A 24,505-nucleotide genomic window follows, 5' to 3' on the forward strand; every position below is an offset into this window, starting at 1 on the left:
GACAAATAGGAAAGAAAATTGTTAAAATCTTCTTCCAATTTTGGACAGACACCACTCTCCCTATACTGATTTTGGAGCAGGCTCCACGTGTGTTTTGCCAAGGCCCTGTCTATACCACAGATTTAACCATGTTGGAACACCATTGAGAATCTGTGCTTACTTGTCTGGATGGTGGCAGGGTGGAGGAGAAATATATGTATTCTTAGGTTAGGGAGATATGTTTTATCCTGCGCATTTAACAAGGTTAAAGTATGGTCTCTAATATGTTTTGTTTTTTTCTGCCCTCAAAAGCAAGACAAAAATACATTGTATTCCAGTTGCACTACAAAACTGCTTGACAAGTATGACTATATCCACACTATAAAGTCTCTGCCAGCATAGCGCCCTCATCTAGGCACAGTGTACACTGACAGAAGGAGTTTTTCTGCTCGTGTAGGAATACGCCCTCCCCAAGTTAGCTATGCTGACAGAAGCCCTCTTCTGTCTGCTTAGCTGTGTCTACACTTGAAGTTTTGTCAGCAGAGCTATGGCTGTAGCAGGTGGGTTTTTTCACACCCTTAATGACATAGCTATGCTGATATAGGTTTTACACCAAGTCTATGTTTTAAACAAGGTTTTGTATGTGCAAGTATGGCCTAAACTTTTGTGCCACGGGTGGAAGACTATGTATATACTTAACCTCTTCCCAAGAGAAATATTTATTTTAGCTTACTGAAATGTCCAGGCTTGTCTTTCCTCATGTAGACCAGCCTTTAGGGCTGTGGGCACAGTAGGCAAATTCAAAGCTGGAATTCCCTACTGTGGCCGTAATTGTTGAAGTGTAACACAGAGACACTGCAGCCTTCTTACCACTCTTTCATCCTATTCAGATCAGACTTGGCTAAAATTGATTTAAAATGCCTGTGACCTACTGGTGGGAGGGTGCTGTTGGTCAATTACAGATCCAAATTTTGCCAGTGTAGGGGCAACAGTTCTGAGAAGCTGTTAAAACCAAGTCCGTAATGTCTTCTGTATTTTTCCCTAGGTGGTGCAACAGGCCCTTGACCAGGCACGGAAAGGAAGGACCTGTATTGTGATTGCTCACAGGCTGTCCACAGTACAGAATGCAGATGTCATTGTTGTTATTAACAATGGAAAAATAATAGAACAAGGAACTCATCAGCAACTAATGGCAAAGCGTGAAGCCTATTTTAATTTAGTAAATGCACAAACACAGCTCTAAAACAAGGATAGCCCCTGAGGCCTTCTTTAGAAATGAGCTGTCAGGAAAAAGAGTAGTTAGCATCCAGAGGATGTGCTCTGACCTTATGGGCTTACCAGCAACTCTTCTTTGGACACACAGATGCTCCGCAGGACCTGGAGTAGTTTAACTTGCTCAGCATTCTTGCCTTTGGAGTAGAAAGATGCCCTTTTTGGGAAATCCATGTTGGAGAGGTTTAAACCATAGACTGAGGTTTAATACTGAGTCAGTGGAATCATGGGAAAACCTCTCTTTCTCATGTTATCTGCAGAGCATGTTTCAGTATTTCCCTCAGGTGGGGTTACTCTATTCCCTCTACCTGCTCCTGCAATATGCAACTGGACAGGAACTCTTTGCTTTAGCAGATATTTAGAGATGTAGATATAAAAATCTTAATTATATATCATTTGAAATCAATGTTAGAGTTCTTCTTGTTTTTTTTATAAAAGTTGGTTTAAATCATTACATGTTTGCTACTGTTGAAACTAGCAATGGTCCTGACCAAACATTTGTTAAAAGTTTGGATCCATATTCAGGCTTCATTATGTAGCGCATCTTGAGTTTAAATTAGTTACTAATCCACTAACCCATAAATCCCAATTTAAACTGTTACAGAATCCCTGCTAGGGATTTTAATAGGCTGTATTATTTCCAGATCTGCCATTGAGTTTATGGGTATTTAAGTTTTCCTTCTGCTTCTTTTATGTATTAGAAATATTGTATTGTATTATTATTTTTATTGCCATAGCACTGTACGTACACAGAACAAAAAAGCCATATCTGCCCACAAAAGCTTACAATATAAGTGTGTGTATATATAAGACAAGAGACAACAAATGGGTATAAAAAGACAAGGAAACAATGAGACAATATCTTAATTTCACTGTTTTTGTGGAGTTCTTAAGACAGTGGTCCCCAACCTTTTTTGTCTTGCAGGCGCCAGACGATGAGCCACGGAGGACCGTGGCGGCGGATGAGCATCCGCCGAAATGCCGCTGACAAGCAGCAACGTCAATAGGCGTCGCCGCCGAAATACCGCCAACAAGTAACGTCGTCCAGAGGCATCGCTGCCAAAAATCGGCGGCATTTTGGCAGCGACGCCTCTGGATGACGCTGCTTGTTGGCAGCATTTCGGTGGATGCTCGTCTGCCAGACAGTACGCGGGCACACTTAGACACCCTGGCGGGGACCATGGCAGCCACAGGCACTGCATTGGGGACCCCTGCCTTAAGGACTAGAGAACTGGCTTAGGAATGTTCTCAGTTTACAACTGACGGTGGAAGGGTACTGAATCTTCCCAAAGCTTTTCTCCCAAGTGTTTCTCAAGAATTTGAGTTAAATGAGTGTGAACAAAAATCCTGTCCCTCTCAGTTTCCTCAAGTTTCCATCTCTTGTAATGTCATAATCCTACTAGTTCTCCATTCCCCAAAAGGAATTCTTCAGCAATATGAAAAAATCAAGTGGTTACAATTCTCCTTTAAAAACAAGGCCTTTTCTCTTTAGCAGTCACTTTTAAGAGTGGCTCAATTTCCAAGAGACATTTTATATTTAGTCAGGTTCTTATGACTTTTAAGGGGGTTAGGCAATTATAAACTAACTTGAAAGCTGTCAAAGGGTTACAAGTTTTTTTTCTTTCAAATGCTAAAGGCTAAATCCTCACATTATCTGTGCATCTTTTTTCAGAGAAGCCACTTAAATGTAGTGTAATCTTGGCTGCAATATACAGGTTATGATATCTGGGATCCTTCCAAACTGTGTGTGCTAAGTGTGTTCCAAGTTTAGGGTAAATTTATCTCCCAAAGGTCTTAGCCCAAAGCATAACTAATTCGGATTCTGCTATGCAGAGCCTAGCATAAATCAGGCCAATCCCACTGAAAGGTTTATTTCTACCTCTAGGTGAAGTGACTAAAGCAGCAGCTACATCTTCCTCAGATATGGACAGATAAACAGAATACCCTGTTATATCACTTAATATAATGAAGTGTCCTTAATCCAGAACATTGCAGAACACAGAACAGTGCAGATATTCACATATGTAAGATATATAAAATGCAAATATTAACAATTGAAAACAATCTGGATTAAGGACACTTCCTGGAAGACTCCATTCCATAAATCCACAAATATTCAGGCAGTTTATGAAGCATCAAATCCTACTCACATATATTTCATCCTGCATACAGGGAAACGTTATATAAGTGTTCACAGCATGAAATATGATAGTAAGACACAGCTTCTCCACACCGGCCTGCAGGGTGGACTATGGAGGGATGTATTGCACAGCACACCAAAGAATTGCGCTCTAACTGCCCCCATGTGGCGGCTGCTGGTGCAAACTAAAAGGTACTTAATTCATGGTAATAGAGTACTGTTTGAAAGAGGTGCACTCTGCAATTCACACCCCCATAGTCCACACTATAGCACAAAGACATAGCCTTAGACATTGGATATTTTGAGAAACAGAAATAGACTATCTTATCTTATGATATTTGACTAAAAAAGTCTTTTCAACCAAACAAAATGTACACACAAAAACCAGTTTTCAACATTTTTCAGGTTTTCATCAAAAACAAAAAGAGTCTAAATATTTGGATTAAAATTAAACAAATTTCATTTTCATCAAAAATATTTGGGGAGGGGGGAGTAATTTCCCAACCAGCTCTGATTTTCGGATCTTCCATCCAGAACGAGACCAAGTATGTTCCAACCTGTCAGTTTACCTGGAGTAGTACATTAGAAGTTCAGCCTCTTTCATTCAGATTAACAAATCATTTTATAATGCTACTCTTGTCATTCAGTTACTCTTAATTACCATGGTTTATCTTCACAGGTTGTAAAACCAGAATGGGCCATTATGATAATCTAATCTGAACTCCTACTTATCACAGGCCATAGGACTTAATTTCTGTTTGAACCAGAGCATGTCTTCTAGACAAAAATCAATCTTGATTTTTTTTTTTAATTTTCCTCACAATAATTCAGCACAACCCTTGGTAAATTGTCCCAGTGTGCTGGTTCACACTATTCATTGAAATTTAGCCCAGATGCCCCTCCATCATGACAGAAGAGTGGCAGTGCCAAATCTGCCATCCTAGGGCTGGTCTACACTAAAGCTATAAATTAACCTAAATTATGCTGCTTCACTTATGTAAATTATGTAACTGAAGTTGATGTAATTTAGGTCGACTTACAGTGGTGTCTACACCGCGCTATGTTGATGGGAGATGCTCTCCCGCCAGTTTACCTTCCACTTCTCAGGGAGCTGAAATACAAATGTCAATGGGAGAGTGCTCTGCCATCGACTTAGCTTGTCTTCACCAGACCCATTAAATCAACGTTGCTGCATCAATCATAGCAGTGCCGATTAAGCCAGAAGTATAGACAAGCCCTAAGTCTATGAGGACGGAGGTGACTCAATGAAGTTTTACTTAGTGCAGCAGTTTGTCTTGAGTGGCCTCTAATCCTAGATCTTTACAAACTGTGGCTGGAGAAAGCTTCGTTGATGAATCATCACTGTTCCCTTTATTTTCATCAGCTTTAATCATAACCCAGTAACAGCCCTCACACTGGTGCATCATTCCACCCTTTTTGTTCCCATAAAAACAATTTCTTAAATTAATGCTTCATGGATAAATCCTTGTCCAGTTTAAAATTAGACATTTACTAATTGGTTTAAAAATATTGCAGTATGCAAATTTTCAAAGAGACTCTGCAACACAAATTAAAATGTTGTTAGAATTGTAATGAGAGGGACACACACAGCTTTTTATTTATTTGTACAGTAGCTCTGAACTATGGAAACTCATTAATAATATTCTGCATCAGTTTCAAGTGCTTACCTTATGTTATGACCCCCTCCCTTCCTCACCAGCCAGTTATTTCACCATTAAATGCCCATTTTTCTGCTTCTGCCACAAACGTTGTCATAGTTCTTTCCACATTGCTTCACATGCATGGAGCATTCTCTGAATTAAGCCATAAAGCTGTTATCTTCTCCTCAGACAGATCCACTCCTACTGTGACACCCACAATAAATCAGCCAATGAGTAAAGGATGAGTGGTCAGTAGTTGGAAATACCTGATTTTATTTATTTTTTAAATCCCAACACACACACATACTTTCAGCGATTTTGAAGCCTTAAATTGTGCAATAGCTAACCTACATGGGATTATATTTTCATTACCTCTAACCCTTCTCTGTCTTGTCATATCCCTTACTTTGTCTCATTTCACGCTCTTCAGGATGAGGGCTGTAAGTATGTAGAAAAGTGTGTTTGTGGGCTTTTGGGGGTTTTTTGGGGGGGAGGGCTGTACAATGAGATATCTAAGGTATTACAAAATTGTAGTGTGAACAGGGAAAGGTGTATTTTACCTTGATTTAGCTAGCCAAGATTAATCTAGGGTTCCTCTCAACCAGATAAATTAGGAAAAATTATAACTTGCCCTGTCTACACCAGAGTTTTACAACATGTTTACTATCATGTTGTAAAAATGCACCTTTTTTTCCTAATGTAGACATGGCCTGTGTCTCCCTGAGCACCTACCACAAGGGAAGCTCAATGCTGATTGGGGGCTTTGAGCACTACTGTGGTGTTAACAGGCAAAAAATAGTCATGTATTGAGGAGGAGATAAGATGCTCCTTTGGTCAGAGCACAAGAAGGAGTCAGAATATCAGTAGTCCAACCCTACCACAAACATCCTGTGTGACTTAGGGCAGGTTACCCTGCCTCTTTGCCTTAGGCCAGATCTACATTGCAAAGTTGTTGGCATAGCTGTGTCAGTCAGGAAAAAATCCACAACCCAGACCAACATAACTATGCCAGCAAACACACACCCATGTAGACACAGCTGTGATGGCAAAAGAGTCCTTTTGATGATATAGCTTATGTCATTCAAGGGGACAGTTTACCTATTCCAACGAAAGATCTCCTTATGCCTGTATAAGATGCCCCTCTAGTGGGCTTGGCTGTTGTAAAGATTAGTGTAGTAGACAGCACCTCCGCTAGGAGATGGGGCTATATCTTTATCTTGGTGTGTTAAGTTGTTGTCTTGTATGTTATATTGTTGATAAAACCTGGAGTGTAGCAGGCTGTTCAGTGCTGCCTATGTGTGCTGGAGTTGTTACTCGCATAGGGTGACCAGATGTCACAATATTAGGGGCTTTGTCTTTAGGGCTTGTGTTCATTACCGCAGTACAGCTGGTGAAGACACGCTAAGTTTACAGGAGAGCGTCTCCCCCTGACATTGTGTGATGTAGACAGCACTTTAAGTTGATGTAACTTACGTTGCTCAGAAGGGTGGTTTTTTTCATACCCCTGAGCAACATGTTACATAGACTTAAGCGATAATGTAAACAAGTCCTCTTATATGCAACTATCTCCTCTCTCCCTCCTCCCTTCCCCCCCAAAAGTGTCCCAATTTTTCATACTCACTATCTGGTCACCGAACACTGGCAGTGTCCTAATAAAGCTCCATGAATCTATAAACACGTATTACATTGTCCAGGTGGAGCTGTATCAGCAAAGCCTTTTTAGTATAGACTTGACCTTAGTTTCCCCAGTTGGAAAATAGGACTCAGTGAGCTTTGAGAATCTTGTCAGGAAGATACTGTAGAAGTGCAAAGCATTTGCAGATTAATTTCAGAAATATAGCAAAATTTTAAGATCTGCATTGTCATAAAATACCCTGTTTTATCTAATAAATTCAGGCATTATTACCGTAATTGACTAAATGTCTTTGTAACAGTCTTCAATAGCTGGACCTTGCAACACAGCCAAATATGTCACTTTCCTTTAAGCATCTATTTAGTTTCATTGTTGCTTTCCTAACTTAGTTCTTCCTGGACAACATAAATTTCTATCAGAACCCTGTAGATTTCCACAATCCTTCCTCTTTTTTTTAGGAGAAATTTTTTTTATAAACTTGACACTCACAAGATGCTGCATCTTAACACTGATCTTTACAAGTAATGATTGCAAAGCTATGACTCTTGAAGAGTCAGCCCTGCTCTTTATTCAGCCTGAAGGAGACCGAAGTCTCCTTCTCAGTAACTGAGCATTCTGTCTTTGCAGTTTTCCCAGGGTCTCCAGGGCAGAGCATCACCGCTAGTCCAGTTTAATATCTTGGTTTCCTGCATGGACAAGTGCCAACACTAGATTAGTTTGCAGTGGCACCTGCACTGTGCTAGAGAATTCCCCAGAACAGGATAAAATATTTTAAAGTGTGTAAGGCCTTGGCTACACAGGGAAATTGACCAGCATATTTATTGCAGCATGGGGAGTTATTCCAGAATATAGGTTTCTTGTACAATATCTCTACTCAGATTGGTAGTACTAGGGTTGTATTTCTTTCCTTTATGGATTATTGCTACAATGACCTTTCACACCTCACTTACTAAACCAGGAAGGAGGGTAGTCCTAGCACTATTTACGCCCATTTTAGAGAATGGGGCCTAACAATATTTTATCCCATTGTGTAACTTGTTTTAATACTTGCACCTTAAAAAACATGTATGATATATTTATATTAAAGTAAGTTTGTACCATCATAAGTCTTTGAAAGCTTAAAGTACAGTAAACTGACAACTGTCTGAGTTTAAACAGTTTAAGGAACTTGTGTACAAATCCTCTAATTGTAGAGTTAGATTAGCTGCAGGGCATTTAACAGAGCAATAAAGACAGGGTATATAGCCTCCATTGATCTTTGTATTTGGCTTCTCTGACATCCATGGCATTTTACTCCAAGATATTACTTACAATAGAGAAATAGTTCTACTTTTACAAGAAACAGAATTCTAAAGTGTGTACAAACAGGATCTGTGTAAAAACAAGTGTCCTACGAGCAGTCTGTACATAGGACTAAACATGAATGAAAAATGTAGTTTTCTATGCATCAGATCAAAGCACTAAAAGACACTATGAAAGTATATGCTGTTACCATATATTCTTCATCATATTTATTACAGCTTTTCTGTTTTATAAGTAAAATGTTTAAACTTAAGTGAATTGAAATGATGGAAGACTAAGGGATCCAAAAAGAGTCATGGCAGGACATGTTCAGTTATCCATACCAGCTCTAACTTGGCAAGACAGAAAGTGGTTTGATTGTTTGTTTGTTTGTAGTTCCAGATATCTTCAGAATCCAGATATGATCACAAGAAACACCTGGTTACTTTTATATGGGCAGCTTCTAGTTACAAATTTAATTATACATATAATCTACAAACAGTGGGAAAGTGACAGCCAAGTGAAGTATTCTCAAAACGTTCATAAAACTTAAAGATCCCTAGAGATTGAATTAATTAGATTCTGACAACTGGTGAGAGTCATGTGTGGAATCAAATTGATGTGTTTATTTTTAGAAGCATATTTTTCTCTGATTTCTGTACTTAAAATAAGACAATAAAATGTTTGTTATACATGTATTTTTTTAAGTAGTAAACTGATTATCTGGCAACTTTTTCGGTTCCAAATATCATTGACTTTTTTGAATTTTATACATGCAAATGTTAACATTTGGTAGCTATTTTGTTTTAACCATAAATATGCAACTGAAAAAGTAAATTTACCTTAATGCATTTTGAGTTAGCACAGTATTTTCAAACCAATAAGCAGTGCCTTAACCACTTATCACATTTAGTTTTGGTTGCATGGCTATAGCTCTGTGGCCCAGGTTTTCAGAAGAGACTGATGATTTTATTTGCCTCAATGTTTGCATACTTGACTTGCGACACATTTTAAAGGCCTGATTTTTCATCTAGTGGGTGCTCAGCATTTTCTGAAAGTCAGCGTCTATTCAGCTATCTCAAGTTGAGTACCCAAAAATATTCATTTAAAAAAAAAATCTTGGCCTGTATGCCTAGTTCAGACCATAACCTTACATATGTCTAGACAAAAGCTCTCCAGGGGATGTTGCTTTGGTTTTTGTATACCATGGTTCAAGAGCATAACTTTCATTAGCAGTGCTAGATTTAGCATACACTTTCCAAACTGATTGTTTCTTTTAGAGGAAGGAGACAAGTATCTTGCTCATTTTGGCAGCTTGTATCTCTTATTGTGATCTGCAGGACTTAGACAAATCATGAGGTTGTACCGAGGGCCGGCTCTGGCTTTTTTGTCACCCCAAGCAAAACAAAAACAAAACAAAACAAAACAAAAAAACAACCAGGGAGCAGGGAGGTCGGAGCGGCAAACCAAAAAAAAAAACAGGCTGCAAACGTTCGGTGCCACTTACTTGGCGGCTCGCAGCTGCCTCCCCAGCTGCGCTGGCGAGCCTCTGGGTGGGCGGCGGCTGCACTCTGGCTAGCGAGACTCCCTGCGCTGCAGACATACGCCAGGCAGTGGACTGCACACCCCAGCTAGAGTGGGGAAGGGAGCGGGACGGAGAGAGAGAAGTGGGGCGGCCAGGGCTTCCTTCAGCCGGGACGCTCGCCATTTGGCCCCTCCCACTGCACTGCCTGCTGGGAGGGCTCCACACCGCTCCTGCCTGCAGGTGAATTGAAAGTCATTGGTCGGCATGGAGGAAAGGACGCAGGCTGCCAGGCTTGTTGCAGACGTGGCACCGGCTGGGGCAGACGGAGCGAGCAGCCCACTCCCAGCAGGGCGCTCCCCTCCTCTGCGCTACCGCCCCCAACGACTGAAAGTCGTCGGCAAAACAAAAGGAAAAAAAAAAGAAAAAAAACACCAGGGTGCAGGGTATCTGGAGTGGCGAACAACAACAAAAAAAGGCGGCCGTGCCACCCTAGGATTGGATGGAATGCCACCCCTTAGAATGTGCCGCCCCAAGCACAAGCTTGCTTGGCTGGTGCCTGGAGCCGGCCCTGGTTGTACCAGTTTTCAACCTGGTCTTTCTCAGGCAAATTCCTAGTGAACTCAGAGAATTTACCTGTATAAGGACCCTAAAACTTGGCCTATAAAAGGGCAAAAACCAGTTTTGTCATTTAAATTATTAGAGTTGTATTATGCGGAAGTTAGAACCTCCCTATATAGTTAGTTATAACTAACATGAGTCTTTAAGGGCAAGATATCAGAACAGGGATTTACCCACATCATGAGTCCTATCAACATATGGCTAAATCTTTGTGCTGAAAATTACCTGTTAGTTACCAATATTACTCTCAGGTCCTTCCTGTACATGTACAAACATGATAAACTAATGAGAAGGTATTTGTAATATTGCTTTTGGTATGGGTATTCTTTCACACACACAATTTTCTCTGTAGAAACTACACTGCATAAAGTATACACAGTGTAAGGTAAAGCCTTTAAAAGCAGTAGAAGAAAGTCACCAAATGTTACACCACTGAAAGTCACTCTATTTCATAAGAAGTACTCTGTCCACCAAGTGATGTGCCAACTTCAGCATTTTCTAGATTTCCCTTTTTAAAACCTCCTCTTAATTCTCCCATTATCATTTTGGTGAAAAGCCAACAGTTACATTACAAACTAGTCTTTTTACCTGTCAAATAATGAAATCAAAATGAAATACCACTAGGAAATAGAAAGATGTCAGTTCAGACATAAACCTACATTTTACTCTTTTGCTTTCAACTTTTATTAAAATCTCATTGAAAGAGGCAGTAGAAAAATCTGTACATTTACTGTTTGCCTTTTTCGCCGGGTGTTATGCCTAACAGATAATATAGACTCTCCAAGTTATCCCAGACAACATTTCATAACTGACTGTTTTCCCTATGGATTGAGTTTAGGTTAGCATGAGGATACTGGGGTAACACTGTGTGGGTGAGAGTGGGCAGGCTGCTTGTGTTGGGATCCATTTATAGCTGCCACATCTGAAAGATGTTTTGCAAGGTTCATTTTTAGAAATACTCTCAGGGCTTTTGTACTTCTGTTTGGCAAAGGTCTACTGCACATTCTGGCAGATTCTTGAATGTTATTAGAGAGCACTTTGCAAACACTAGCTAATCACTTCTATGTAACTGAAGTTGGTAGCTAAATATTAACCTAATTTTGCAGATGGAAAAACTGAGGCTGAGAGGTTGTTCATTTTAACAGGTAGTGTATTAGAGACACTATGTCAGAGATTGGGATTAGAATATAGGAGTTCCTTGCTCTCAATCCTGTACATGGTTCACTGGACCTATCATATCACTGAGTGGCTCCGATTGGTGGCCAAAGGTCATATTGGCTGCTTTCCAAAGAATGCAGTTCCAAAGGCACTTGCAGATGTGTAGAGCAGTGGTTCTCAACCAGGGGTACATGTATCCCAGGGGCTACACAGAGGTCTTCCAGGGGGTACATCAATTCCTCTATATATTTGCCTGATTTTTACAACAGGCTACATAAAAAGCACTAGCGAAGTCAGTGCAAACTAAAATTTCATACAAAGACTTGTTTATACTGCTCTATATACTATACAGTGAAATGTAAGTACAATATTTATATTCCAGTCGATTTATTTTATAATTATATGGTAAAAATGAGAAAGTCAGCAATTTTTCAGTAATAGTGTGCTGTGACACTTCTGTATTTTTTATGTCTGATTTTGTAAGCAAGTAGTTTTTGAGAGGTGTAACTGGGGATACACAAGATGACTCAGACTCCTGAAAGGGGTGCAGTAGTCTGGAAAGATTGAGAACCAATGGTGCAGAGCAAGCAGGGAAAAGCGTGGGTGATACTGACCCCCCAGCCATGCATTGCTCTGGAGTCCTAAAGAAAAAAAATCTGTGTTTGCACAGAGCGTAGAAGACAGTTGTACAGTCAATTGCCTTCAACATTATAGAAGTCTAATTGATTTTTTTAAATATATTTGGAAAGTGTTTTCATTATTAAGCTTCCTTCCTCTCAATGGAAGGGAGTTAGCCACAAAAACTCAGACCCTGTCAATATATGTAAACACTTGAAGAGGTGCAAGACCAGACTCCAAGTGATGGGAAAAAATTAATCTTTATTAAAACAAAGCAAGCATATCTAGCAAACAATTAAGCTAGTGCTCTTAGTGGTGTCTCATGTACTACTACTCTTATTCAGGTAACAATTTATCCTAAAAGAGAAATCCCCCTTTAACTGTCCAACTAAGGAGAAAAAAGCTATAAAATCCGCCTGTATATATTCCAACAGTGTCATGGTATATGTATTAAAAATGAGGGAGGAGAGGAGAGAGATTATTATCCTGCTAATAAGTTATACAGGCAAAAGGTGGGGTGTGTTTAACTGTCTCAGAGGAGAAGGTACTGCAATGATATGACAATTATAATTAATTTCTGACAAGGGAGGACTGGTTAAAAGTAGGTGGTTAGATAATCTGGTCTCAGCATTATTAAAAATATTCACTTACTACTACTGTTGGTACTGGTTGTAACTGAGAGTGATGGCTCAGAGGCTATTCGAGGCATAGGGAGAACATAAATGTGAGGGAATAGGTATGTAATGGAGAATGGGTGGGCACCTGCAGGCGCCAAAGCTGCTTCATTGATTTAGTGCAAAATCTGATAGTGGGTTATGTGTAACTGAACACGCTAAATTAGGCAGCAGGACTCCTTTAGGTTCAGTATAAGTAGGTCCAATTGCAGTCTGAAGACAGTTTCTTTGCTGGTGATTACTTCTTCACTGGGGGCCTAACCCTGCAGTCGTTGCTCCATCAACAGTGACAATTGTAATCTGTAGAATTTCTGGGCTGCACCATTGGTCTATGAGAGATTTAATTTCCCATACAATGTAAACATGACTAGCCGGTAGCATTGTTAGAGTCTTGGGTGAAATCAATGTAATGGTGATTGTCTCATTGTTTAGTCCCTTTCAAAGCAGTTGCTAAAAGACTCCTAAGAATTTAATAACGCGGTCTGCTACTGGATTGAAGTAAGAAAGCTTTTCTTACAAAACCAGGGGGATAGTGATCTGAATTACGTGTGGAATAATTCAAGGCAGCAAAAATAGCACAACCATCACTAGTTCCGGAAAAGAACCTTCCTGACTAGTGTCAAAAGAATTTGTTTAAAAACAAACTGCACAGTAGTTTGAAGCATTCCTCTGGGATTTAAATCTCCCAAGTGCAGTCTTGAAAATGGTATGGTGTAGCGTTAACAGTAAGAGCTTACATTCCTAGCAGATCCCAAAGCCCATACTACGCTGTCAATTCTCTCCTGTCCAGCTTTGAAAGAGACCAGGAAAAAATAAATAAGAGCAATTTTTCAAAATACGGCTTTGGTGCCGCCAAGGTTTGCAAGAGTCTTGTATTTTGATGGCGCTCTGATGTATGACAAAATAATGTGTTACTGTTCTTGGCGTTAAGCGAAAGCACTCGCACACCCTCTCTTCTTCCTTCACCCCTCGCCGTCTTGCACAGATAGTCAGAATAATCAACCGAGAGGCTAACATCGCTAAATAAATATTGTTAGCTGATCGCTTCCTACCTTCCCAGCAATCCCAGCGCTTCACCTACCAGATTGCCAGGAGTGACTGTTTATACTTAAGGGAACATCAATTCTGGGATCGGATTTTTAAGGCAAACCTACGGGGGCTTGTTTGCCAGAGGCTGAATCTCTCTGGCAAACAGGTCAGTGCGGCTAGGCTGCGAGCTTGGGCTCCTCTTCGGAGAATCAATGTTTTAACCGCGGTTCCTTCTAGCGCGGAACAATTAAAACCTCTAACTAGGATAACGCAAAAGTAAAAAAAAAAAAGGTCGCTAATAAACCTTAGTCGAGCGAAGGGCTAAAGACGACTTCCTAAAGGGAAGGGAGGGAATTGGCTATGATCTCCAGTAAAAGAGAGAGCTGCAAGCCACTTGTGGCTGCTACTTGTGAAGCCTCATTTAGCATCGAGTGTACCAAGGGGATTCTGGTCGGTGACAGCTCAGTGGGAATTCCCACTCCAGCAACCCGTGAAGTGTTATACCGCATAATTATTCACCTTCTGAGACCCATTAGAAGGCGTCAGCAAAGAAAGAAATTCAATTTCCACTCACCCCTCGGTGCTTAATGCTGCAAGGCGCTGATGCTATCTATTGTGTGTGGTAATGCCTAGGCACAATGGCGCGAGTTCAGAAAGGGCAGTTTAACCTCTGAATGGCTTTGATTTCATGGAGTTCGGCCCAATTCTGCGTGTGACTTTAACCCAGGTGAGGTAGTGATTTGCTTGCTTAAAGAGACGCTGCAGCATGAGAGAATCATATGAAACGCTGAAGGGTAGCATGTCAATATATATAGTTGTGTGTGTATATTAATAGATAGGCACGTCTCTAATCAGATTATTTCCACGATAAACCACTGTGTGATCTTGTGCTTGAAATGTGGGGTCCGTGAATTACAAACTAAAAAATTCCATCAGAGAGTAGATCATAACAGATAAAGCTGAGGGTGGCTGTAAAGCTTGTCCATTTCACCCCCAGAAGTTGCTCCAATACCAACTATTACCCCATCCACCTTGTCTCTCTAATAGTCTGGGACCCACACTGCGACACACCCACCCTGCCAGCTGGAAATCGCTTTGTAAAGGTATATGCCGCCCAAGGAAGGCCTGTTGCTTCTTAAGCATTAGCTGGCTCCGGATGAATAAGAACCTACGAGAGACCCGTCATTTTCCTAGCAAAGCCAGCCCGTCCAGCGCTGGAGAGGGCTATGGGAATGGACGTGATCACGCTGATCGGTGCAACAGGTACAGGCAAGGCCGTGAACCTGGCCACCTCGGCTGGCTCAGTGCACCGATCACAGAGGGGCTAGTTCTAATTTTAGGGGAGTCTCTGCTCCAAAACCCGAGTCGAGGGGGTTTTTTTAAGGTATTTCGGTGGGCAGCCCAGGGGAGCCACCGTCCGGCCTGGATCTAGTATCGCCGCCCAGCAGGTGTTGACTGGAAAGCCCCTGCAGCCAGGCCAGCAAGAAGAGGCGACACCTTGCAGAATCCCCGCCCCAGCCAGGGGAGAACTGGGGGGGCAAAGCGATGGCAGAACGCAACGTGGCTGTCGGAGAAACTCCAACCCAGGCAACAAGTGGCTCCCGTAGGGGGCGAAAGGGCCGGGCCCTGCAGCTAGGAGCAGAAGCCAAAGTGGAGCGGGGTAGGAGCCTGGGCTGCCGGGCGCAGGGAGCGGGCCAGTGACGCTGAGAGGGGGGCAGCCCCACGAGCTGATACTGCTCCGGACCCCTGTAAAGGGCGAGGGCGGACAGAGCTTGGGCACGATCCGCCTCTCAGCTACTGGCGGAGCGAACCTCTCCGCTGGTGCTGAAATTGACCCCCGTGGGGCCGGCGTTCACCCAGCAGAGCAGGGCCAAGCCCAGATTTATCCAGACCTACCGTCCCTACTCATCCCAGTGTAAACCGGGCCTGACAATTACCCCCGGGTTTCCCCCGCCACAGCCTCGCTGGAGTTGATGAAAAAATAATCAACCGAAAAGTCCGGGGCATAAAGCCCCCGGATGCCCCTGGCAGCTTTCTCCGGCGCCTCGCTCCCCGGCCCTGCGGAGCGGGGCAGGGCTAAGAGAAATCCCCTCTGGCAAGCGCCCGCCATTGAGTGCCCTGCAGTCCCGGCCGGGGGAGAGCGCAGGGTGGCGCTCTGCGCCTGCTCAGGGGAAGGCAGGCGGCCTGTCCAGCCTGGCGTGAAGGGGGCTTGTGGGTCGCGCAAAGCAAGGCTCGGGGCTAAGGGAGGAGGAGGGGACCCAAAAAACCAAGTCCCGCCATGATGCTGCAGCTCCGTGGGACACAGCCGGCAGGGGCGCAGAACCAGTGAGCCCCGTCAAGTCACCGTGTGACCGCTTTCGCCTCCTCCCGCATCCACGCCGTGCTAGACCCAAACGCGCAGGATAAACCGTGACGCGAAATGTTTAAAACGCGCTGAAACCCCAGGGAGTGTTACTCCGGGCTGAGAAGCTGCACTTTGTCAGCGCTCATTGCCATGTGCGGTCATGATACCTAACAAGGTGGGGCTGGCCAAAAGGAGCAGAGGAAAGAACGACAAGGGATCGCTCCTAAAATATTAAAATGTAAGATCGGATCCGCTACTGGAAATAAGCAGGAGCTGGCTTCTAGCACTTGTCCTGAGAAGGGAAGGAGGCTCCTCGGCAAGGCAAGGGAGAAGTCGTTGAAATGTTGAGTCAACTACCGGACAGAGTCATGATTTGGAACATTCCTCTGCTCCCTACCTGTCCTCACCCCAAAACAGACGTTTGGTCCGACTTTGAGCTCAATCAGCGACCTGGAAGAAGGGACTTGTGACCTTTGCCCTCTGGAGGAGAGGAGGAAACACACGCCTGGCGTGGAGCGTTTTACTGTACTCTATTTTAAGAGATTCTCGTGGAAGATAAGTAGTGCCTGTGCTAAAAACTATGGCTGAGTCCATTAAAGACCCTTTCAAAGCACACAGTATATAACATAATTATGCCTCTTGCTGAGCTATCCACCTATCAAAAGTAATGAATGGTCAGATTCCGGTTCCAGTAACCTAGGTGTAAATACGGAGTGACTCTATTTAAAGCAGACTTTAGCTCCCTGTTGTTTTGTTTTTAAACTGCACTTACCGGGATCCGGTAATAAGGAATTAAAAGAATATTTAAAAAGTAGCAAAGTGAATAGTTCCAAACAGCATTTAAAAGCCACCGGACTAGAAACTCGGAAATGCTAACTTGAGTGATTTCTCCCAGTACACACTTTTCTGATGCATAACAAACAGCTTCTCTGAAAGGTGCCAAGCAAATTAACCAGAAAGCCTGAGAAAACGAACGAAAATAAAAGAAAGAAAGTACAGGCGGTAGTAGAAAAGTTAAAAGTAATCAGTCTGAGATTTAAAATAGATATTTCACAATCAGTTTTTCCTCGGGGAGGTTGGGGGTAGAAATCAAGCTCTGATTCTTAAAGAGTTCCTTTAATATAATAAAGCAGAGTATAATGAAACTAGCTGATTATGCAGCTCTCTTCGGTATGTTAGGAAACACCAACCTACTTTGAATTAGAGTGAAAATGTTTCAACCTTTCATCAGATCTGATTAAGCTCTGGAGGCACTAAACCTTATGCCACCATGCTATTAATACGTTCACACGTTTTCCTTGCTATTTCTTCTCAATGCCAAATTAGAAGTCGCCTCACCAAACACAACTGAAGTATGCCAATTTTAGACAAGCGCGCATCTACCCATCTACACACATATATAATATACATTCAAATCTAGCGAATTAACATCCTACATTCTTATAGTACTAACTTCTTGAAGGCTATGAAAATGTTGACGGGTGTAACATGGATCCGCATAGCAGGAAGTGTTCAGCATTCATTTCCCTTTTTACATTCTCAAGGAAAAAAGGCTGGATTTAAGACAAGTCAGAAACCTTTTATTTGTTTAAAGAAGGAGGAGTACTTGTGGCACCTTAGAGGCTAACAAATTTATTTGGGCATAAGCTTTCCTGTTTATTATCTTTAGATATTAGGCTGATGGGGATGGAGGGAAGAGAGAGAGAACGCATGTAAGCAGAGTCAGAAATCGCTAGTACTTTTCAACCAACTCAACAGCATGCGCCTCCCCTCTCTACCCTACTGAAAAGTTTAAACTGAAAAAATGAAAAATGAAAAGCTGGAATAAAAGGAAAAAGTAGGACATGAAATTTGATAGACATTGCTACAGGCTTGTGGAAGAAAAGACTTAAAAGGTCAAAGAGCAAACGAGAATGGCCGCAATAATTCTAAGGCGCTTGGAAGGTAAGTTGATGGACACCGGTTTGACCTGAAGGTCAGCAACTACTTTAATTCTACCTTGATCTACATGACGCTTGGTTTAAACGCAGGATAATTTGCAGTTGGTATCAAACAACTCAATGCCCTTAACAAGATGGGTTTAGTAAAAATAAATCAAGCTACAAAAGGGAAAGAGATTGGAATTTTGCTTCCGAAGAAGTTAAAGGGGAAAAAAATGTCTACCCTTATACAACCTGCAAGCACCAAGGAGATAGTCCGTTAAAGAACGGGGAAAGCTCACACACCTTTGGGGGAGGAGGAAGAGTGTTGTCATTTGTAGATCCTGTTGTAAACCTGCCCCAATTCCAGAAAGCTAGCTCCATAAATTTAGCAGAAGTCTTCTATTTATTGTCATGTTAGCCTCCTTTTCTTTTAAGTGACAGACTGAAGGAGCATTATTATGAGTTACTAGAAGAAGCATTGCTCTTACCTTTACCATTTAACTTTCCTTTTAGATAATTCTCATATTCCTCGGAACCAAACTTTTATTTAGACAAAACCCACTAAATTTTACATATAGATTTAAATAGAGCTATGTTTAAATAGGTTGATCCCATTTAAACATCATTTTAAAAAAGGCAAAGCAAACTGTTGCTTTGTTTCAATGGAAAACTTTGCAGGCCTCAAACATCTACATTTGTAAAAAGGCTGCTTAGAAATTTAGCTTATTTAGAATAATTCCTGTTTCTAGTTTATTTTAAATGCCCATAAATTTATAGGATCAAGTTCCCGGGTGCATCACTCCTTTACAATTGTTAGGACAGTTATATATTTCACATACAGGCACAGCATGCAATTGTGGAAATCTCAGTTCTGTGTACATATTTCTTTAGTTACTGAATTTCACAGGGATTCAATAATCTGGCAGAATGCAAGTCCTATGTTTAATAGAACAGGTTAGGTTTTCAAAGAGAAAAAAGTTCTAAGGCAAGAAGAGTTGGCTAGGAATTTTCACCAAAATTTAAAAATTATATGCATTCCCATAATATCAGTAAGAGATATTCAGTTCTAGGAAACCCTTGCAGTAGTATTTTTACAGTGGTGTTCACTGACATCTATGGACAATAGCCAACTGATATATCAACAGTTTTAGTCCTCCTGGGCTTTACCAACCTCTTGTTAATAAACTACAGTCCTTGAAATTAACAGATTCTGGGCCCAATAGAAGAAGGTCCCTGGATCAGGATAGAATAATTCTTTATACATAACAGTTAGGTAAGTTTTTCCCCCAGTGCCTATACAAAGTTAGACTTCATCATGTTAATTAACTTTTTGTGAGTAGAGGTGGTGGTCTTATGCTATCTAAAAAACATCCCCAGAACATTTCTTTACTTTGGATTTTTAAGAAATAATCATCTTTTTATATAAATTAACCATTTACAATCAATCTGAACTAGAGGGAAGGGGAAAAAGTGAAAGAAGTATACGCAACTCAGTTAATTCATACACAAAAGATCAGCACATTGGTCAATAGTAGATGCTAATGCATTTTCTTTAATTTCAGCTATTGCTATAGTTTTCCATACAGACTGACTAATTATCCATTTTAATGTCTCAAGTGCAGTTCACATTAGATACTATAGTTTAAAATTAGATTTGATTCCTTGTATTCCCTTGTTGACATTAAAATATAGAGAATTATTCAGACAGTAGGAGTTTCAGATAAATAACAAACCACCTACAGTGACTTCATTAAAAAAAAACAATTAACTGACCTAATGGAATGTTTTATCTGGAGTTTATTAATACCATTTAAAATATTACAGATAAAAATCAATTACATATTTCATGCATTTAAAATGCAAATCTAAAATGTTCCAGCGAAAGGCTTTCCATTTCAATGTGAAATATCCAAATTATTTCAACATTACAATGAGACAAATAGTTTGCAACATTTGCAAACCGCTAATGTAGTGTCAGGAGTGTTTATTAACATTTATCAATATTATTTTCAGGAAATACACATAGGCCAACGTTAGTTCAGTTTCACTTGGACAGTTTATTTAATACATGGGTTTTGGCAAACCCACTTTATGAAATATAGGAGAACTCTCACTTTAACTATACCTGAACTGCCAGCAAATGCAAATAAGTACATGCTCCATTAAATTAAATGTCATTCAACATTTATCAAATATTGTTTGCTTACAGGTTTATGCCTATCTAAATTAATATTCAAGCAAAAACTATATCCTGAAGTGTGGTCTGAAGATACACTTCAAGAAACAAGTCCAGGAAAAAAAAAAGGCAGTTAACTAGGACTGCAACAATAACGCTTAATATTTTCTCGTGACAAAAGAAAAAAAAGCTCAAGTGTACTTCAATATATTTTCAAATATTTACTAGAAGTAATGTACAAGAAAAATACTATACAAAATCGTCTCCTGAACAACTGCACCTCACACCGATACATTGGTGGAGTTATATTTAATTGTTAGCTAATCTAGAACGATTCCCCAGTTGTACAAACCATTAGATTCAGATGCATTTTGCAAATATTTTATTTCCCTATTTCTCCCCACCATCCTCTTTTTGGCATTCGATCTACAGCTTCGCTTGAAACCAACGATGCTTCTTCATTGGATTTGAATTTAATTACCAAAAAAATTTTAATCCTAATTATTTTCGGCGTACCGTGTGAATGTACAAAAACGGGAACTATACAAATGGACGGGTGGACTAGCAAACGAAATTAAATTTGGAAAGTGGGGTGGAAACCTATTTTTCAAAAGGACAAATACAGTCACGCTGGTCTCACTGGAAAGCAGTACTTTAAAAAAACCTATTAGATCGAGATCATTTTAAATTCAATATTAGGGCTGTGTTTCAGCAACAACAATTGCAAAATGTGTTTATAAAAAAACTTTGAAGTTGTTATACACTCCGAAATCATTCCCTCCACAGCCAGAAAACAAGCCCGAGACTTCTTCGGCAACTTTTGAATTGCTCCCAGGCGTATCTTTGATGGTTGGGGTGTTTTGTTTTTGTAATTATTATTTATAAGTGTAAAAAGTTCTTGACCTGTGAAATGGCCATTTAACTGCTGCAGAGCAGGTGATTTTTAAATAAACACGGAAGGGTTGTTTTTGTTTGTTTGTTTTTAAGGGGAAAGAAAAGTCTCCAATCCCATTTTCACCCAAATGCTTCAAGTGGCAGCACTGGGAGCTTTCTGCGCCCAACCTTCTCAATGAGACACGCTACGCTGGCCCCCAGCTCGGACTCGCTCGCGCTATTTTGTCCCGATCTGCCTCCTCCTCGGTCGCTTTTCCCCTAGAGCTTTTCTTGTGCGGCCCCAGTTCCCCTTAACCCACACGCGAGCGAGCGAGCGAGGCGCGCTTGGAGGGGGCTGGAAGCTGCGGGGGAGGGAGGCCCTGGGGAGAGTGTCCGAGAACACTGTGCACGTTACTTACATGTCCACGGCCCCTTTACACAGTTACTCCCGCGGGGGAGCGGGGGAGGGCGCCCAGCCCCAGCGTCTCCCCCGCCCCCCGCCGCAGCCTTCACTCCAGGCCGTTCCTGTGGCCGGGCTCCGGCGGCTGCAGCAGCTCCGGGGAGTGGCAGGGCGGGCTGCCCGCCGCGCTGTGCTCGCTGTCGGTGTCGCTGCCCTTCTTGCCGCCGCTGCCGGAGCCGCCCCCGCCGCCGCCCCCTCCGCCGCCGCCGCCGCTGTGGGTCTTCACGTGCTTGCTGAGGTGGTCGCTGCGCATGAAGCGCTTGTTGCAGACGGGGCAGGCGAAGCGCTTCTCGCCCGTGTGGGTCCGCAGGTGCCGCTGCAGCTCGTCCGAGCGGGTGAAGCGCTTGCCGCAGAAGAGCCAGTTGCAGACGAAGGGCCGCTCGCCCGTGTGCCAGCGCAGATGCGCCTTCAGGTGCGACGTCTTGCCGTAGACCTTGCCGCAGCCCGGGATGTGGCAGCTGTGCAGCCCCTTGCGCCGCAGGCTGGCCCCGGCCGGCCCCAGCCGCTCCGCCTCCTGGCAGTTGGGGCAGTCGCAGGTGGCCCGGCCGGAGTAGCGGCGAGCCGAGGAGCGGGGCGAGCCCCCCAGCGGCGCGGCGGGGCCCCCGCTCAGCATGGAGCCCCCGGCGCCGGCCAGCGGCGAGGGGGCCGAGTCCGGGTAGGAGCCGGGCAGCACGGGCTTAAATCCGTCCATGAGGTGCTGCCCGGCGGGGCTGAGCAGGTGCGAGGAGGCGCCGCTGCTGAAGGCCGAGTGGCCCAGGCCCGAGTAATCCGAGTTGTAGCCGCCCAGCGGCGAGTGCAGCGAGGTCTGGAGCCCCCCGGCGGCCGGGTGCAGGGAGCCCTGCAGCGCCGCCGCCCCGTTGGGGTTCTGCACGTCGATCCAGCCGGCGCCCACGTCCCACCAGCTGGAGGCGCCGGCCGAGCCCACCTCGCCGGCGCCCAGCCCCGGGTGCGAGGGCTTGAACCAGGACTCGTAGGGGTGCGCCATGCCCACGCGCGGGTAGATGCCCTGCAGCCCGTCCACCGACGTGTGCACCTTGGAGAGGAAGACGGGCTGGTGCGCGGCCGCCTCCTGGGACGAGCCCCCGCCGCCGCCGCCGCCGCCCCCGGAGCTCACGGGCGCCTGGAAGACGGAGTAGTCGTTGGCGAAGGGCGAGCTGGCGGCGGCCGCGCTGCTGGAGGTCAGCGAGAAGGCGCTGGAGCCCGGCGAGCCGCCGCAGCTGAAGGAGTCCGAGACCAGGGCGGCCGCCGCCGCCGCTGCAGCCGCTGCAGCCGCAGCAGCCGAGGAGCCGTTCCGAGAAGCGCCCGCCACCCCGAAGCCCGACAGGCTGGAGCCCACCACGTTGCAGCTGCCCGAGGAGGAGCGTTTCCAGGGGTGAAAGCCTTTGCCGAAGGAGGACGCGCTGTCCGAGAGGGACGAGGGAGACGGGCTGGGGCTGCCGATCTTGTTGCAGGTGGCGGCGAGCATGGCCAAAGGAGTCGAGCCTAACCTCGGTTCTTCCTGCGGAGAGAGGGACAAGAAGGGCATCAGCTTCAGAGCCTGCCCTCGAAACAACCCTCCCGCCCGCCAGCCTCCCATCGCGCCCCTGCCCCTCTCCCCAAACCGCTGACCCAGGCTCGCTCCATCGCCACCACCCCAGAGAAAGGAGAGAGAGTTTTTCCGGGCTTCCTCTGAAATGGGCTGGCTAAGGAGAGCTGGGGTTTATGTAGCCTCCGGCTAGCTGGGGTATTTTAACGCTGATAAACCTAGAGGGGGTGAGAAAAAGTTATTTATTTCCGCGATGCTAAAACTAAAGCCCCTCAACCCGGAGGCAGCTACGTTGCAGCTTGTCCCCCTTTCCCCAGGAACTAAGAGGTTCGCTTCTCTCAGGCCAAAAAAAGACCAGGTTGCAAAAAGTAGCTAGACAGTCTTATCTACGTACCAATAAACAAACATATAAGTTCAACGTACCTGCTGGACGCGACGGGCTGAAAAATGTTAAAGGGAAAAAGAAAACCACAATCTGTTGCAAATTAGCAATTGCACACGGACGGAGAAAGTGCTGCTTTTTTCCTCCAGCAGTCACATGTAAAGAAGAGAGGACACTTCACCGGGGATACAGGAACAGCACAGCCCGGGCGCTGTAGGTTGCTTCTACAAATGCCCTTAAGACCTTTTCCTGCACACTGAAAAGTGACTCTGGCCCCTTCCCCCCCCCCTTTCTTTTCTCCTAAACTCACTTGTACTTAAGAAAAAAAAAACCTCAATAGAGGAGACTGATAGCCCTGGTCAAGACAGGGGCTATTTTAACCCCCTCCGATCGACAATAAAAAGAAACTAATTAAACCAGCAAGAGAAAAAATCCTTAGACTCACCCCTAGAAGTGAAGTTGCCATCACACAAAAGTGCCCTCCTCTCAGAGGATCTTTTTTATATTGATAAATCAGAGGCAGTGTTTTTTTTAGAGGTGTGCAATACAATGATCAGTTCCGCCCATTCCACCACAATTGTAGCTCCCTCTCAGGCTTTGAAGTGCCGCTGAGTCCCAGCCAGCCAATCTACAGCCTCGCCGGGCCTCTCAGATACGTTACTGCGTGAGGTCATCAGCACCGCCAAACGCATTCTGCAGCCGCGCGGCAGCAACAGCGGCTCTCCAAAAAGAAAGACAGAGAGATTGCAAAATTAAGGGAGGGTGCACAAATACAGGGTGCCCACAAATACTCAGTGCAACTACCCAAGTGCATTTCTGCTTCCCCCTTTCCAGTCCTTTTCTTGAGTTTAAAAACTCCTGGCAGCATTTTCAGTTTAGTGAGTGTCAATAGTTTCATTCTTTTGTAGCTCTTGTTACTCCTGCCTTTCCACCCTTTGCCTTTAGCAATGTATACGTAGTCGGGTTTTTGTGGCTAGAAGTTATGGATTGTGCCTTCCGGTGGACTTTTTTTGGTTTGTTGGGTATTTGGTGTGGATCCAAAGGTCCCACTTTCCTGACGAGGTGTTTGTTCCCTGCTAGCTAGCTAGCTAGTTCTGATTGCAGTTCACTTCGTTTTGCTTTCAGACTGTTTATCTCTTCAAGGGAACAGGAAAATATTTAAGTTCAGTGACTGTCTCCCCACAGTTAGGTCGATTTCTGTCCGGATTCCTTTTACATTGCTGTTGCTTTGTGCG

At 43.6% G+C, this 24,505-nt stretch overlaps 2 protein-coding genes across 3 annotated transcripts in view; one reads left to right on the forward strand and one right to left on the reverse strand.

Annotated features, from left to right (window-relative positions):
- Nucleotides 1-1,476, forward strand: part of LOC120396981 (ATP-binding cassette sub-family B member 5-like) — a 68,242-nt gene extending 66,766 nt beyond the window's left edge. Inside the window, exon 28 of the mRNA XM_039522290.1 lies at nt 1,025-1,476. Coding sequence (XP_039378224.1) covers nt 1,025-1,222 — 198 coding nt within the window. The 3' untranslated portion in view covers nt 1,223-1,476. The remainder of the gene's footprint in view (nt 1-1,024) is intronic.
- A 19,936-nt stretch (nt 1,477-21,412) lies between these two features.
- Nucleotides 21,413-23,833, reverse strand: SP8 (Sp8 transcription factor). 2 transcript variants are annotated; one of them, XM_039526147.1, is made up of 2 exons: nt 23,716-23,833; nt 21,413-22,861 (listed from the first exon to the last, which is right to left on the reverse strand). In XM_039526147.1, exons 1-2 carry the CDS (start codon nt 23,734-23,736, stop codon nt 21,413-21,415), a joined length of 1,470 nt encoding a protein of 489 aa, XP_039382081.1. In that variant the 5' UTR covers nt 23,737-23,833. The 2 variants fall into 2 exon arrangements, with proteins under 2 accessions (XP_039382081.1, XP_039382082.1); XM_039526148.1 differs by lacking the exon at nt 23,716-23,833 and adding an exon at nt 23,312-23,384.
- Nucleotides 23,834-24,505: the final 672 nt, after the last annotated feature.

This window comes from Mauremys reevesii, linkage group 2, assembly GCF_016161935.1.
Source record: "Mauremys reevesii isolate NIE-2019 linkage group 2, ASM1616193v1, whole genome shotgun sequence".
Taxonomy (NCBI): Eukaryota; Metazoa; Chordata; order Testudines; family Geoemydidae; genus Mauremys; species Mauremys reevesii.